The 13,564-nt window shown below is 45.7% G+C and overlaps 1 protein-coding gene across 6 annotated transcripts in view; it reads left to right on the top strand.

Moving 5' to 3' along the window:
• The window catches only part of ZCCHC2 (zinc finger CCHC-type containing 2), a 45,712-nt gene extending 39,309 nt beyond the window's left edge, over positions 1 to 6,403 (top strand). For 5 of the 6 annotated variants that reach the window (XM_080610394.1, XM_080610393.1, XM_080610392.1 and 2 more), the window contains one exon: positions 651 to 2,644. In XM_080610394.1, coding sequence (XP_080466520.1) covers positions 651 to 718 — 68 coding nt within the window. In that variant the 3' untranslated portion in view covers positions 719 to 2,644. Of the gene's footprint in view, positions 1 to 650; positions 2,645 to 6,275 lie in introns of those variants that run through there. The other variant, XR_013956226.1, reaches the window with a different exon arrangement.
• Positions 6,404 to 13,564: the final 7,161 nt, after the last annotated feature.

Below are 13,564 nucleotides of genomic sequence, written 5' to 3'. Positions count from 1 at the left end.
TGGCAAAAAGTGAAAGATATTAATTAATGTCTATGGCACAAACTTGAGTTCTTAAAGCTTGTGGGAATTTATAAAAACACCCAACAGACTGGCTATCTGGTAATTTTAACTTTTCTAAAGCTTACCTTTGCACAATCAGCTGTCCTTCTGTGCCCCATCACGCAATACAGAAATGAAACATGCTTTAATGTTTTGGACAAGTTGCAGCAAAAAAGCAGAAACCAATTGGAACTAAAAATGGAAGGAATGGCTTCAGTTGTGTATGCCATTTCTCTCTCCATCCAGAAGAATGGGGAAGAGGCAGTGTTCGCACGGAGCATAAACGGTTTTGATTCTTGGCCTGTGCCCATTCTGTCTTTCCTTGTTCTGTCAGACTGGAATAGGAAAGATGAACCTTGATGGGGATTACCTTTCCTGTGTGTTTTTCCGGTAAAGGTGAAGCCCTCTATCAGCAGTCCATGTATTTTTTTTAACTTAAGAGTTTTAACAAGCAGGTGAAAGGACATAGTATGAAATCTTAGGACCTGCTTTAAAAGGACTGGAGGATGGTAGTGCCTTTTGAAGAGCATGTCCATTTTGATACCTTGTAGTGGTTTTGTAATCCATTTTAATTGTGAGCACTGACTTAGTAGTTCTCTTTCCCGTTTTAGGCACTTACAGACTGAGATACGCACCTCCCCCTCCCCCTTCCAATGATACCTTGGATTCTGCAGACTGAAACAAGTAAACATTGCCTACTTAAACTGAAGCTTGGGAAATTGGGGGAAGGTGTGTGTGGGAGCGGGGGGGGGTCGGTCTTGTGTTTTGGGACATTCCCGGTTTTATATTCTTTTGGAGTTTTTCATTGCTTTTGCACCTCTGTTCCATACAAAAGAAGAAAGCTGAGTCCCTGGTCTCCTCCTGGTTCTACAAAAGGCTTGCGTAATGCATGTAATACAAACACACAGCCAAACAATCAGAAAGAGCATTCGAACCATGCTTTTGCACTGAAGACTTGAGACATGTGCAATGTTTACTGCATTTTTTAGAAAAAACAAAAAAGTCCTCTGACCTCTGAGATCACTGGTGGAGCAGCCATATGGTGAAAGAAGAAGCTTGGTCATGTTCCCCACCACAATCTTCTTCCCTCCCTCCCTCTTCTCCTTATGCTGCTGTTTTGTTTTCTTTCCCTGTTTGTCCACGTGAATTCGCTGGACTTGCATGAGTGTTTAGCAGTTCATACAGACCCTGCCCGTACTCTAAATTAATGCTCATGAATTGAGGGGAGATGTTCAAGCGCCCTGTCAGGAGAGTCCAAAGGAACACACAATACTGTATGTGTACTATATCTGTTAATAATACATATACGCAGCTCTTGAGAGTCCCACATACATGAAAACACATAGAGCAGGAAGGGGCTGAAACTGTGTGGACTGGAACAGATTTAGAAAAACGAACGAGCTTAAATTGACAGATTTTTCTTCTGTTGTAGCCTGTATGTTCAGCTTCAAAGGTGAAAACAAAACCTGGTATGAATGTTGTACTCAGTGTGTTTGCATTTGTAATGAAAGCTGACAGCATTTTTTTCCTTTTTTAAAGCTATTCTACATCGTGTCAACTCAGAATGAACATTACTTGATTGAATATTTTTTCCTAAACTATTACAGTGTTGCATTGTACTTAGAATGTAAATGTTTTATTTCAAACTGAACAAAAGCTATGGTTTTCTACAAAATAGTCAGGTATTAGTATTAGAACCTGTCTACCAAATAGCAAAGTCACTATTTTATAACAATTTACCACTATGCGTAATTACGGTATAATGTGAAAGACTGAAATGAGTGTTCAGATGGTATTAATCATGTCAGTATCATGAGTAAGTAAGTTTAATGCTGCTGTATTTTTTATTTTATTTTTAAAAGCCAATATATGTACTAAATTGCTTCCAGGTAATATTTGATTTCCTAAAGTGCACTGAGGTTATCTGGAAGATGAGTGTATTTTTTGACTGCTGCATTCAACACCGATGAACAACTACCACTGTATATCCATAGGGTTTGGCATTCCTCACAGTTCATGGCAGAGATGTTTTTTCTTAAAATCAGACCTGTTGTCGGTAGAGGGATGAAAGAAAATCAATCTTTGGTTCAGTCGTCTAATAAATCGCTAAACAGACAAAAAACTTGAAGAAAAAAAAAAAAGCTTGATTACTACATTTCTTCATAGGTAGCATTTATATTTATAGCACCAGTGTACATTTTGAAACTTTTTTCTTGGAGGGGGGGATGGGGAGGGAGGTAGATGAAAGCTTTAATTTAAAAAAAATCTAAAAAAAAAAGTTTAAGTAGTAAATGAAAAATTATTTTGATTAAAATTTTTATTTGATCTGGGTATTTTTGGACCACTTGAAATGAATGAACTGCGTTTGAGTTGAAGTGAGGGTGTTAAACCACCAATGGACTTGTATTGTGAATTACCTGCCAGTTGTACTTTATGGAACTTATTTTATGATTTAAAATACTGTACTGTAAATAGGAGGTATGTTACCTTCTCTTTATTTGTATGTTTACCATATACTTTGATATTTGAAATGTACTGGAAAGGTCACTTATATTTCTAGAAGAGATTGGATTTTATGCAACCTTTTTCCTTGAATTAACAGCAATAAAAAAAAGGAAAAAAAAATTACCTGTGTTCAAGTACTGTCCTTGGTCACTGAGAACAATGCAGTAAGTGTGATGCTCTGCTCTGGGTGTAGAGATGGGATTGTGGAACCTCTTGCAAAGTTACCATTTTGGTTAGAATCTGACACTTTAAAGACAAAGCTGAGATTATTTGGCTCAAAGTCAGTCCTGAAGCCAGGACACTGTCTCTTGATTTAAACTTCTTTAAGATGGTTAGATGGATCTCTTGGGAGAAAGAGGATGACCTTGTGTGGCAGTCCCAGGACTTTGACCTAACCTCTTTCAGAACAGTTAAGCCTTTTTATATTATGATGATTCCTGGATTTGGGCTAAAACCCAGTTGAAACACACTTTTTTTGAGTGCAGTGTAAAGAATATGTGTGCTAAGGATGTAGTAACTGGAAAGTGAGATCTTTCTTCTATCTGCTAAACTAGGCAGAAGGACAACAGGAGTTGCCAGGAGTAGGGAAGAAGCTTGGAAGCATGCAGGTTACAACTCAGGTGTCAGATGCGAATGTAGTACCCGACTGTGCTCAGGCAGTGCTGAGAAAGAGAAGGGCACTACTCTGTCACCTTGCTTTACTGTATAGGTAGCACTTCTAACTCCTGCTGCTTAGCAGCAGCTTATCTACAGAGCTGAGGGCCACGAGGTTTATGTCACGTCTTTGTCCCAGCTGACTCCCCAGAGTTTCTCACTTCCTGAGAAACCAACAAAGGTGATGGGAGGGCTCAGAGTTACCAATGAGCCCTGGCTCTTCAGGCAGCTCCCACAGTAACTGGGGGGTGTTGAACCCTGGTGTCATGCAGACATCGTTATACAGCATTCATTTCTGAAAGAGCTCCATGTGCCCTACCTGGACACCAGGGAGTGCACATGTGTCCAAGGAACTGGTGAATTACTGTATTATCCTGAAAATGCAATCTACTTACCATGCCATCCGAGCTGCTGATACTCTTACTTGCCTTCATGCTGCAAGCAACCCCGACTTTCATAGATCCTGGTTGGATCAGTCTAAAAGTGCATACCCTCTGGCACAGCAAGCGGTATAAAACATCTCATCCTACTGATGGTTCCTTGCCTGGAGACTTCACAGCACCCACACCTAGCCGTCCTCTTTGGCAGCACCACTACTACCCGGGCCATGGGGTCTGGCTACAGCTGCAGTTCAAGGGATTCTCTTTCCCACCGAGTGACTTGGAAGCTGTTGAACACCCTAAAGATAAATGAGAAAATCCCACTGGCTTGTGTGCCCGAGCAGCTACCTGAGCTGTCCATGAGTGACTTCCAAGTACCGCACTGCTGCATTGCTGCTGCAGATGGAAGCCTGTTCATACAAACCATTTGGTTACTAAAGCTGGAAGAAAAAAGGAACCATGAGGAAAGCATGGACAGGATTGGAAAGATGAGAGCATAAGGGAGTGCAATGACGCACACTGCTTGCCTGGGAGTGAACAGATGGCTTCATCTTCCAAGCTAAGCAACCTTAGGATGGCAGCGATGGCCTAAAGCCTAGGTTTTGACTTAGCTGATACTACTGGAGAGGTGAAGGAAGAGAGGGCTATGTGTTGTGCCAGGGCAGAGGGAAAGTGAAAAGTGCAGAAAGGTACACAGAACTGTGAAGCTCAACCAGTGCCAAGCTACCTTAGCTGTCAAGAGGTGACAAATGTCAGTACCGTTGTAATTTGTTCGGTTTGCTCATGGCTGTCTCCAGAGGTGTGCTGACCCCAGCCTCCTGCAGCTGCTCTCCTGATGAAGTAAGGTTGCCTAAATTCTGCACGCACATAAAAAGCAGCTTTTGGACAATAGTGCTTCCTGCTCTATTGGCTGGTGACTACAGCTGCTACAATCAGGCATGATATATCTAAAGGGTATGTGGATTGCATTTGTGCTTGGGAGGAAGAAGCACAAGTCCTAAATGCATAGCCATGAGTTTATACTGGGGCTTGAGTGCTGTCTCAGCTACTAACCTACCATCCTTGTGCTCCTCTAACAAGGGAGGAAAGAAAAGCACATCTCAAAGCTTTGCTGCAGGGAGAATGTGCTGCTGCTCCAGCTGTGGCTGTTGTATGCCTCAGCTGCTAATTGGGACAGAGAAACAGGGTTTCCGTTTTGATCCAGCCCTTGAGCTAACAGCGGCAGACAGTTGTGTTCCTGAGCCCAATTAAGCTGTACTTTGGAGTAGATCAGAGTTCAGAATGTATGAACAGCTGCATTTGGTCGGGCCGAAAATACACCGGTGCCTGCATCCTGTCTCCATCAACCATCAGTGGCAGATAGCTCAGAAGAAAGTGCTTGTAATACAAAAAAGAGAAAGACAAGTGGTAACTAATTATTGCACACATGTTGCCTAGCAAAATGAAATGTCTCCCGAGTTCATCTTCACAATAGGTGGCAGCATAACTCTACCAGTGGAATTCACGGGAGCTGCTGAGGCACTGTGGAAAGTGCTTCAGTTTTATTTGGTTTTAGTATCTTCGGGCCATCTAAGTAAGCTTCCCTGGGGGGCTTCTTTGACTTGCAATTTTGGAACATTAGTTTCTGTAGGGTTTTATGTATTTTCTCACATGAACATCACGCTACTTGTTGTCTCTCACAAAAAAAAAAGCACCCTAAATGCACACCTGAAGTATTAACTATCTGGAGAAATACATATCTAAAGTATTAACTACCTAGAGCTAAAATAGCCCAGGTCCACAAGGAACATTGGAGACCCAGAGGTTTGCAGGCACATGTGAAAGCCATGTCTTAAGAACTACTGAGCATTAAAATCATTCAAGATACTTGTTTTCCTACAGTGAAGAATGCTTTCTGAGGACCATACAGCTTTTTCTGCAAACTGGAATAATTCCTGAGGGAGTCTGGCTATCTTTCCCGATAATGAAATGTCTTATTTGTCTCTCTGTAGTTAGTCTGAAGGTCCACAGATCAGATATTTATCTGGGTTATCTCATGCTCAGGAACATGTTGCCCAAGAGACGGAACATAATAAAACCATTATTTCTAATATCGACACATGCTCCCTGACTAGTGCAAAGGGTCACTGTTGTATGAATGGGTCAATAAAACAATGTACAAAAGCACAGGCTGAAAAGAAAATGTGCTGAACTTGGTAAGGACGGCATAGCTCTATTTTAACCATTAGTGTATTCTTTGTAGAACTCTTCTCTCTGATCCAAGATGACCAATTTTTTACTGACTTCTAAAGTATGTTTTTTTTCCATAAAAACAGAGGATGTTGGTGATTGATAGGAAGTTAAGAGTTAACTCCTACTGATGCTCATTGGTGCGAATAAGGAAAGATAGGGATTGTTGCTTAAAAAACCCGTTTGCCATTGAAGTTTGGTGTCAAAGTACTGGTTAGGACTCCTTAGAAAAAAACAGTATTATATATAATAAAATATTACATTAAAATAGCCTTATTTTACATAGTGTATAGCTTGAGAGTTGAAACCATGGCAATTTCAACAGCTTCAGATTATTTTCTTGTTTTGACTGAAAGTAAGTTTTGGAACTGATGGCATGTTTAGATAGAGTAGTCAATATAACATATAAAAGTAATTGTGTTGCTATCAAAATGCTCTTTTCCTTTTGTTTTTAATGTTTTGTTGCAGGATATGCACATGCCCCAGCAAAAAGAGTGGACAGCTTCACAGTGACAAGACTTCTGGATGAAAACATCATAGGACTTTAATTTCTCCTTAAAGACCAGATTGGCTCTGAGGTGCATGTCGACTAGGACTTGTAGGTATTTCACTGTGAGAGTGTAATCCTGGCCTCTCTCAACACCTGAAATAAAAATTGCCAATGAAAAGATCAGTAACGTGTGAGGAGGGAGGGGGAAAGCAACAGCAACACCAAAAAAATGCCAGCGGGCACTGGGGTATGCTTGAGGTGAGACAATTTTCACCCATCACTTGATTTCTTGCCGCAGCTCACATCCATTTCATAGCAAAGAATCTCACAGAGCAAGTGCATCTATTTGGTACAAAACCGGCTGAATTCTGTGTTTCACCACAGTGCAGCTGACCGTATCCAATGCATAACAGAGAACATGGATGCTTCCAGCAACCTGCGCAAGGTTATGTGGATTTGGAACAGGCCATAAGAATACATTTAAAATCTGATGGTGTTCGTAATTTTTGCAGTTACAGAGTTGTCAGGTAGCTAACATGCCCTTTAGGATGTTGTCTCCATTTGATTGGTTTTATATCTTTAATTTATCTCTTTGCCTTTTTTTAATGTATCTTGCTTTTGCCCTGATTAACCCCTTAGCCATGCACATGATGGAGAGCCGTTTGAAATGCCTTAATCCAGAGTATGCAAACCCCCAAACAATAATATTGGAAACTTGCTAATGCAAAACAAAATAACCTGTGCAAGGGGGTAACTGTTTCAGCATGAGCCTGTGCCAGTACCTGTCCTTGCAAAGGCAGCTAAATAAGGACTGGGACTTCACATTGCACTTTGAAACATCACATTTTAATTCCTTCCTAAGGATCTCTCTTTTCTAGCATGTTCTTCGGTGGAGGAGGCAAAGCATGGGATGTTAATATAGACATAGACAGGAAAAGAAATGTGCTTGGCTATTCTGCAGCTGAAGCGTGAAGCCCAAAGGCTGTCATGCCTCCAGCGCCACTGCAGAGCAGCTACCCTGAGACGTGACAGAGCTGTCCAGCCAGGCTGCTATGGCAGCACTTTCCTAAATTTTGTTCTTGAAGAAGGGAATACTGTAACGCTTTCATTGCCATCTGCTGCCAGCAGGTTCCTACTGCCAGCGCCTGATCAGCACTCTGCCTTCAGGCTAAGGACAAGGGGGCTGCTGCCCAAAGCCTGGTGCAGGATTTTAAAGGAAGAGGATGCTGATGTTCAATTTGTGAAGTATTTTTCAGGCACCTGGGTGACCTGTGCTGTCATTTGCACCGACAGCCCCGTCATTGCTGGCAAAGATGGCAGAAGCAGGAGGCGTTTAGCAGTTGGAAGATCAGTTCACTTCAGCAGTGACCATCATGTGGCTTACAGGTTACGTAGAATGAAATGTTTAGAAGGGACTTGAAATATCACCCAATTTCAAACTCCCCTGCCACGGGCAGGGACACCTTCCACTGAACCACGTTGCTCAAAGCCCCATCCAGCCTGGCCTTGAAACACTGCCAGGGACGGGGCAGCCACAGCTGCTCTGGGCAACCTGTGCCAGTGCCTCGCCACCCTCACAGTAAAGAGCTTCTTCCTAATGTCTACTCTAAATCTACCCTTTTTGAGTTTAAAGCCATTCCCCCTTGTCCTACCCCTACATGCCCTTGTAAAAAGTCTCTCTCCAGCTTTCTTGTAGGCCCCCTTTAGGTACTGGAAAGCTGCTATAAGGTCTCCCAGAGCCGCCTTTTCTCCAGGCTGAACAACTCCAACTCTTTCAATCTGCCTTCACAGGAGAGGTGCTGCAGCCCTCTGATTATCTTCATGGCCTCCTCTGGACTCACTTGAGCAGGTCCCCGTCCCTCTTGTGTTGAGGGCCGCAGAGCTGAACCCCGTTCTGCAGGTGGAGTCTTGCATCTCAATAGGGTGACCTGCCTTGACCTCCCTGCTCTTCCCAGACCACCTCCAATCCCCTGGGGCAGGGGAATGCCACCTCCTTGGCCAGCAGTAGGTGACAGGCACTGCAGCTAGTTAGTTTTAAAGTTGGTTTTGATTCGTGCATGGGTGGGGGTACATGCACACATTGGCAGAGGAGTGGGTGCTGGGGTCAGGAGCCACGTGTGGAACAGAGCTGCTCAGTTGTGGTCTGTGCTGCAGAAGATCTGCTCCTGAACTTCAGTCGTTCCTGCTTTTTTGTTCGATTTTGAAAGCAGAAACCTTCCTAGCCAGCAATCATCTCGCAAGCAAGTACAGCGAGGGCTGGACAGAGTAGGTCAAACCAGCCTGACAGTAGCAGTGGTGTGTACAGCCAGAGTGTGGGCACCCAGAAAGTTTAACCACTTATTTGAGCCCGCCTTTCCTTCCCCCTTCCCTCCCAACTTTCTTGGTTAATGCCTTAAAGTTTCATCTTTCAGCTCTTCAGCACACATCTTTAACCAGTTTTAGACAACTTCCATATTCAAAAGACTTGAGGCCTTGAGGCATCCCCAGGCAGAGGGAAAGCTATGTGAGCCCTCTCCCCCCACACTGTCACTCACCCCCTCCTTTTCAGCCTTTGTTTGGAATTGTATCTAGTTTCCTTCTGAACTCTTTAAAGCTCCTTACTTCAATGACGGACGTGGGTAATGTATTCCATATGCTTGTTTCCCTTTGGTCGGCAAGCTCTTCCCATCTCTGTCTCTGATCCAGGGCCATGCCAGGCTCCTCCTGTTGCCACTTGAAAGCTGGGAAGTGCCGTTGGTTGTTTAATGAAACGAAATGAAATTAATTTCACTTCAAACGTTCTCTCTTTGGAGCAGCACACAGCATTGCTCTGCTCTGCTGAGGTGCCTGCCTTACTGTGCCCTAATTGTTTCATCTGTGCCAGGATGGTGTCTTTACAGCTGGCCGTGCCTTTGATACAAGGAAATGTGAGAGTTTAAAGGCAGGAGAGGGAGCAATGGTGGGGGAGCCACTGCAGCTGCCTGCACCATCCCTAAGTGGGGGGCCGTGCTTCACTGACCCACAGGCCAGAGCACCAGCGGGGTATTTTTCATAGAATCATAGAATAGTTAGGGTTGGAAAGGACCTTAAGATCATCTAGTTCCAACCCCCCTGCCATGGGCACGGACACCCCACACTAAACCATGTCACCCAAGGCCTCATCCAACCTGGCCTTGAACACCGCCAAGGATGGAGCATTCACAGCTTCCCTGGGCAACCCATTCCAGTGCCTCACCACCCTCACAGTAAAGAATTTCTTCCTTATATCCAATCTACACTTCCCCTGTTTAAGTTTGAACCCATTACCCCTTGTCCTGTCACTACAGTCCCTGATGAAGAGTCCCTCCCCAGCATCCTTGTAGGCCCCCTTCAGATACTGGAAGGCTGCTATGAGGTCTCCACGCAGCCTTCTCTTCTCCAGGCTGAACAGCCCCAACTTTCTCAGTCTGTCTCCATACGGGAGGTGCTCCAGTCCCCTGATCATCCTCGTGGCCCTCCTCTGGACTTGTTCCGATGAAGGACAAGTTAAAATGAGGCAAAGCTAATGCAGAAAGGAAGAGCTGGCATCATCAGGGCCTTGGGAGCACTCACAGGCCTTATGGAGCCTGCCCAGCCTCCCATGGAGCCCCCATCCGCCCTGCCCTGTGCCTAGCAGTCCTTGCTCAGTGCAGCCGGGGCCTTGGTGCCTGCTGCAGCAACGCTGCCCGTGCACCACATCCCAGCTAAGCAATGGACGGACCTGCCCAGTGGGCCTCAGACCCATGCTGCAGGTGACGCCCTCTCCTGCTGCTCTTGCCTGGACCAGGTCTGCAGCTGTCAGTGGGCCTGTGCCCACCAGCATAAAGGGGCCTGTGGGGTGGCCGGGTTGCTCTCCCTCAGGAGACAGCCTTGCTCTCCATCTCCCCGGCAATCGTGGCCCAGCGTCTTGCAAAACTCACCTCTTCATCTTGCGTGAGGTCCCTCCCGCAGCATGCTGCCTGAAAACTACTTCTGGGTAGGTAATGGTTTCCTTCTTACTGTATCAGCAATATGCCAGAGGACAGTGGGTGGCAAATAGAGAGAGATGGAGGTCATCCGGTTTTCAGAAGACATCATTTGAAGGGCTTGATAATTGCTGCAAAACTGAAGAGCAAAACACAGCTGGGGAAAGGGAAGATGAAATGGAAAGAATCAAACTAAAATGTAGCTATTAGATCACTAAATATTGTTTATTTGAGGCTGGTTCAGGTTCAGATTCAGCCCCAGGTACTCTTGTACTAATTTCTGTCATGCAACAAATGAAAAGCCAAAGCAATGCACTGCTGATTGTGCCAGCTGTGTCTCTCCAGTGAAGCAAACACTTTTATGCCAGTACTTCTGCAGCAGTGTGGAAGCCGTTAAACTGTGTGGTTATGGATTTCACCACTCATTGGAGACCTATTAAAATAAGGTACTACACAGCGTGCCTGGGGCAGCAGGGACAGGTGAAAGAGGGCAGGTTTTGCACCGGACCGCCACGGCCTCATCAAGGAAAGCAAAATACATTTTTCTAATCTACAGATGCCATAGCCTTAGAAACTCATTTGGCAGTCAGGGAAGTCAGGGTCTAAAATGTCACTTGTCCCTCCTTAAGGCAAAATTGAGCAACAATATGGCACTGCCTTACAAACCTGAATGCAAATGGATTTGGAGTGAAGGTTGTTCTATTACCAGAGGTGTTTCAAGCCTATGGACTGCTTGTTCCCAGACCAGGACTCTGCCTTGCCCTTTGTTTTATCTGTGAGGAGGCTCCAGCCGGGCTCCCACAGGTGGGGTGTGTGGATGGCACCTGGGAGGAGGAACCTGGGATCAGCTGGGCACAGTTATCCAAGTGAAAGATGAGGTCATTTGTCCCTTCACCTCCATTTCCATTGCACTGCCCTTATTGGGTCTGTTCTCTTCCAGTCTTTGGTCTCAAGTCCTCCTGTGCTACCACCTTCCATGTCCTTCCTTGTACCCATTCACTTCCAGTGGAGCAATGGGGTCAGCTGCAAAATCTCTGCTTCCAGGCCTGCCACTGGGTATGTTGGACAGAACTTTCTCTTCTCCAGCTACAACGTTTTCCTGTGGTTTCTCTGTCCCATCCCCTTGTGAATGCTGTACTCTGCTGTTTGTCTGCCCTGGGGCATCCACAAAGACCTTGCTCTATCATGGGCTTCTTGGCTTTTACTAGCTGTAAGCTGTTTCTCAGCTGTCTTTATGTATTTTTATGCTGTGTTGTTTAGTTTAGCATCATATTATGTTAGAATGATGTAATTTCTGGCTCAAAGAGCTTTAAATTTCAGAAAATGTAATTGGGAACAAGCTCACTCTCTGGATCAGTTTTCTTCTGAGCATCAAGGAGATTGGCCTTGTCAATCCTTGGCGATTGTGATGAGCATCATTTATAATGGGGAGGCAAGGCTTGCCCATGTCTGAGGCATAGGATGTTGGATAGGAGCATAGGTGTGAGTTCTGTCTCTCATGGGATTGAAGTAAAAACTCAGGTGCAGGTGAGGTGGCCACTACAGTGGTCACTGGAGCTAAAGGGGTGGCAGGAGGATGGCTGCCCTCTAGACTCACATGGCACAAGGTGGAAGTGCATGTGTATTCAGGATCTTTCTGCTGCCCAAGAGAACAAAGCAGAAGGAACTTGGCTGTGATAACAGCTCCTGGGAAACATGAGGCTTAGACACGAGCAGCAGTGGAGACCTCATCCTGCACAACATACAGATCTCGGCGGCTCTGTAGTGCCCTTGTCCTGCTTCCTCTGCCTGGAAACTGTTTCTCCTCCCCAGGGTATTTGGGGCATCTTCTTGGTGCAAAGGACCCCTGAAGCCACCACTGGTGTGTGGGGTTGAGGCTCTTGTCCCTTGACAGGCTTAGCTCTCTCTCCTATTAAAAACAAAACCAACTTGGTTTTTGAAGATAGGCTGAGAGTGCTGCTCCTTTCCCCTAAAATTCTATGTCCTCACGCTGAAGGGCCAGCTGAGAACAGAACACAGCTGTAAAGAGCTTCCAGATGAACACACACAGGAAAATCACAACCTAAGAAACATACTTCACTCCTTCTGTGCCCTACCCTCAAGGTGCTGGCTGGCTTTTGCTGGTGTACCTCCTGCAGCTCCCAGTGAACACCTGTGAGGTGGGAATGTGTCTCCATCTCCTGCCCCAACCCAGCCAGTACCATGGGTCTTAGATGTCCCCCAGGACCACGCTTCACAGAATCACAGAATCCCCAGGGTTGGAAGGGACCTCAAAAGATCATCTAGTCCAACCCCCCTGCAAGAGCAGGGTAACCTAGAGTACATCACACAGGAACTTGTCCAGCTGGGCCTTGAATATCTCCAACGTAGGAGACTCCACAACCCCCCTGGGCAACCTGTTCCAGTGCTCTGTCACTCTCACAGTAAAGAAGTTTTTCCTGATGTTCACATGGAACCTCCTATGCTCCAGTTTACACCCATTGCCCTTTGTCCTGTCACTGGACATCACTGAGAAAAGCCTAGCTCCATCATCCTGACACTCACCCTTTACATATTTGTAAACATTGATGAGGTCACCCCTCAGTCTCCTCTTCTCCAAGCTAAAGAGACCCAGCTCCCTCAGCCTCTCCTCATAAGGGAGATGCTCCACTCCCTTAATCATCTTTGTCGCCCTGCGCTGGACTCTTTCAAGCAATTCCCTGTCCTTCTTGAACTGAGGGGCCCAGAACTGGACACAATATTCCAGATGTGGCCTCACCAGGGCAGAGTAGAGGGGGAGGAGAACCTCTCTCGACCTACTGACCACCTCCCTTCTAATACACCCCAGGATGCCATTGGCCTTCTTGGCCACACGGTCACATTGCTGGCTCATGGTCATCCTCCTATCCACCAGGACCCCCAGGTCCCTTTCCCCTTCACTACTTTCCAGCAGGTCAACCCCCAACCTGTACTGGAACCTGGGGTTGTTCCTGCCCAGATGCAAGACTCTACACTTGCCCTTGTTGAATTCCATCAAGTTTCTCCCCGCCCAACTCTCCAGCCTGTCCAGGTCTCGCTGAATGGCAGCACAGCCTTCTGGCGTGTCAGCCACTCCTCCCATTTTAGTGTCATCAGTGAACTTGCGGAGGGTACATTCAGTTCCCTCATCCAGGTCGTTGATGAAAATATTAAACAGCACTGGTCCCAGCACTGACCCCTGAGGGACTCCACTAGTCACAGACCTCCAGCTAGATTCTGCCCCATTGACCACAACTCTCTGCCTTCTTCCTTTCAGTTCTTGATCCACCTCACTACCTGATCATCAA

Source organism: Psittacula echo (genome assembly GCF_963264785.1).
Source record: "Psittacula echo genome assembly, chromosome: 2".
NCBI classification, from domain to species: Eukaryota; Metazoa; Chordata; class Aves; order Psittaciformes; family Psittacidae; genus Psittacula; species Psittacula echo.
The sequence above is the reverse complement of the archived record's forward strand: the minus strand, read 5'-3'. Positions and strand labels throughout refer to the sequence as shown.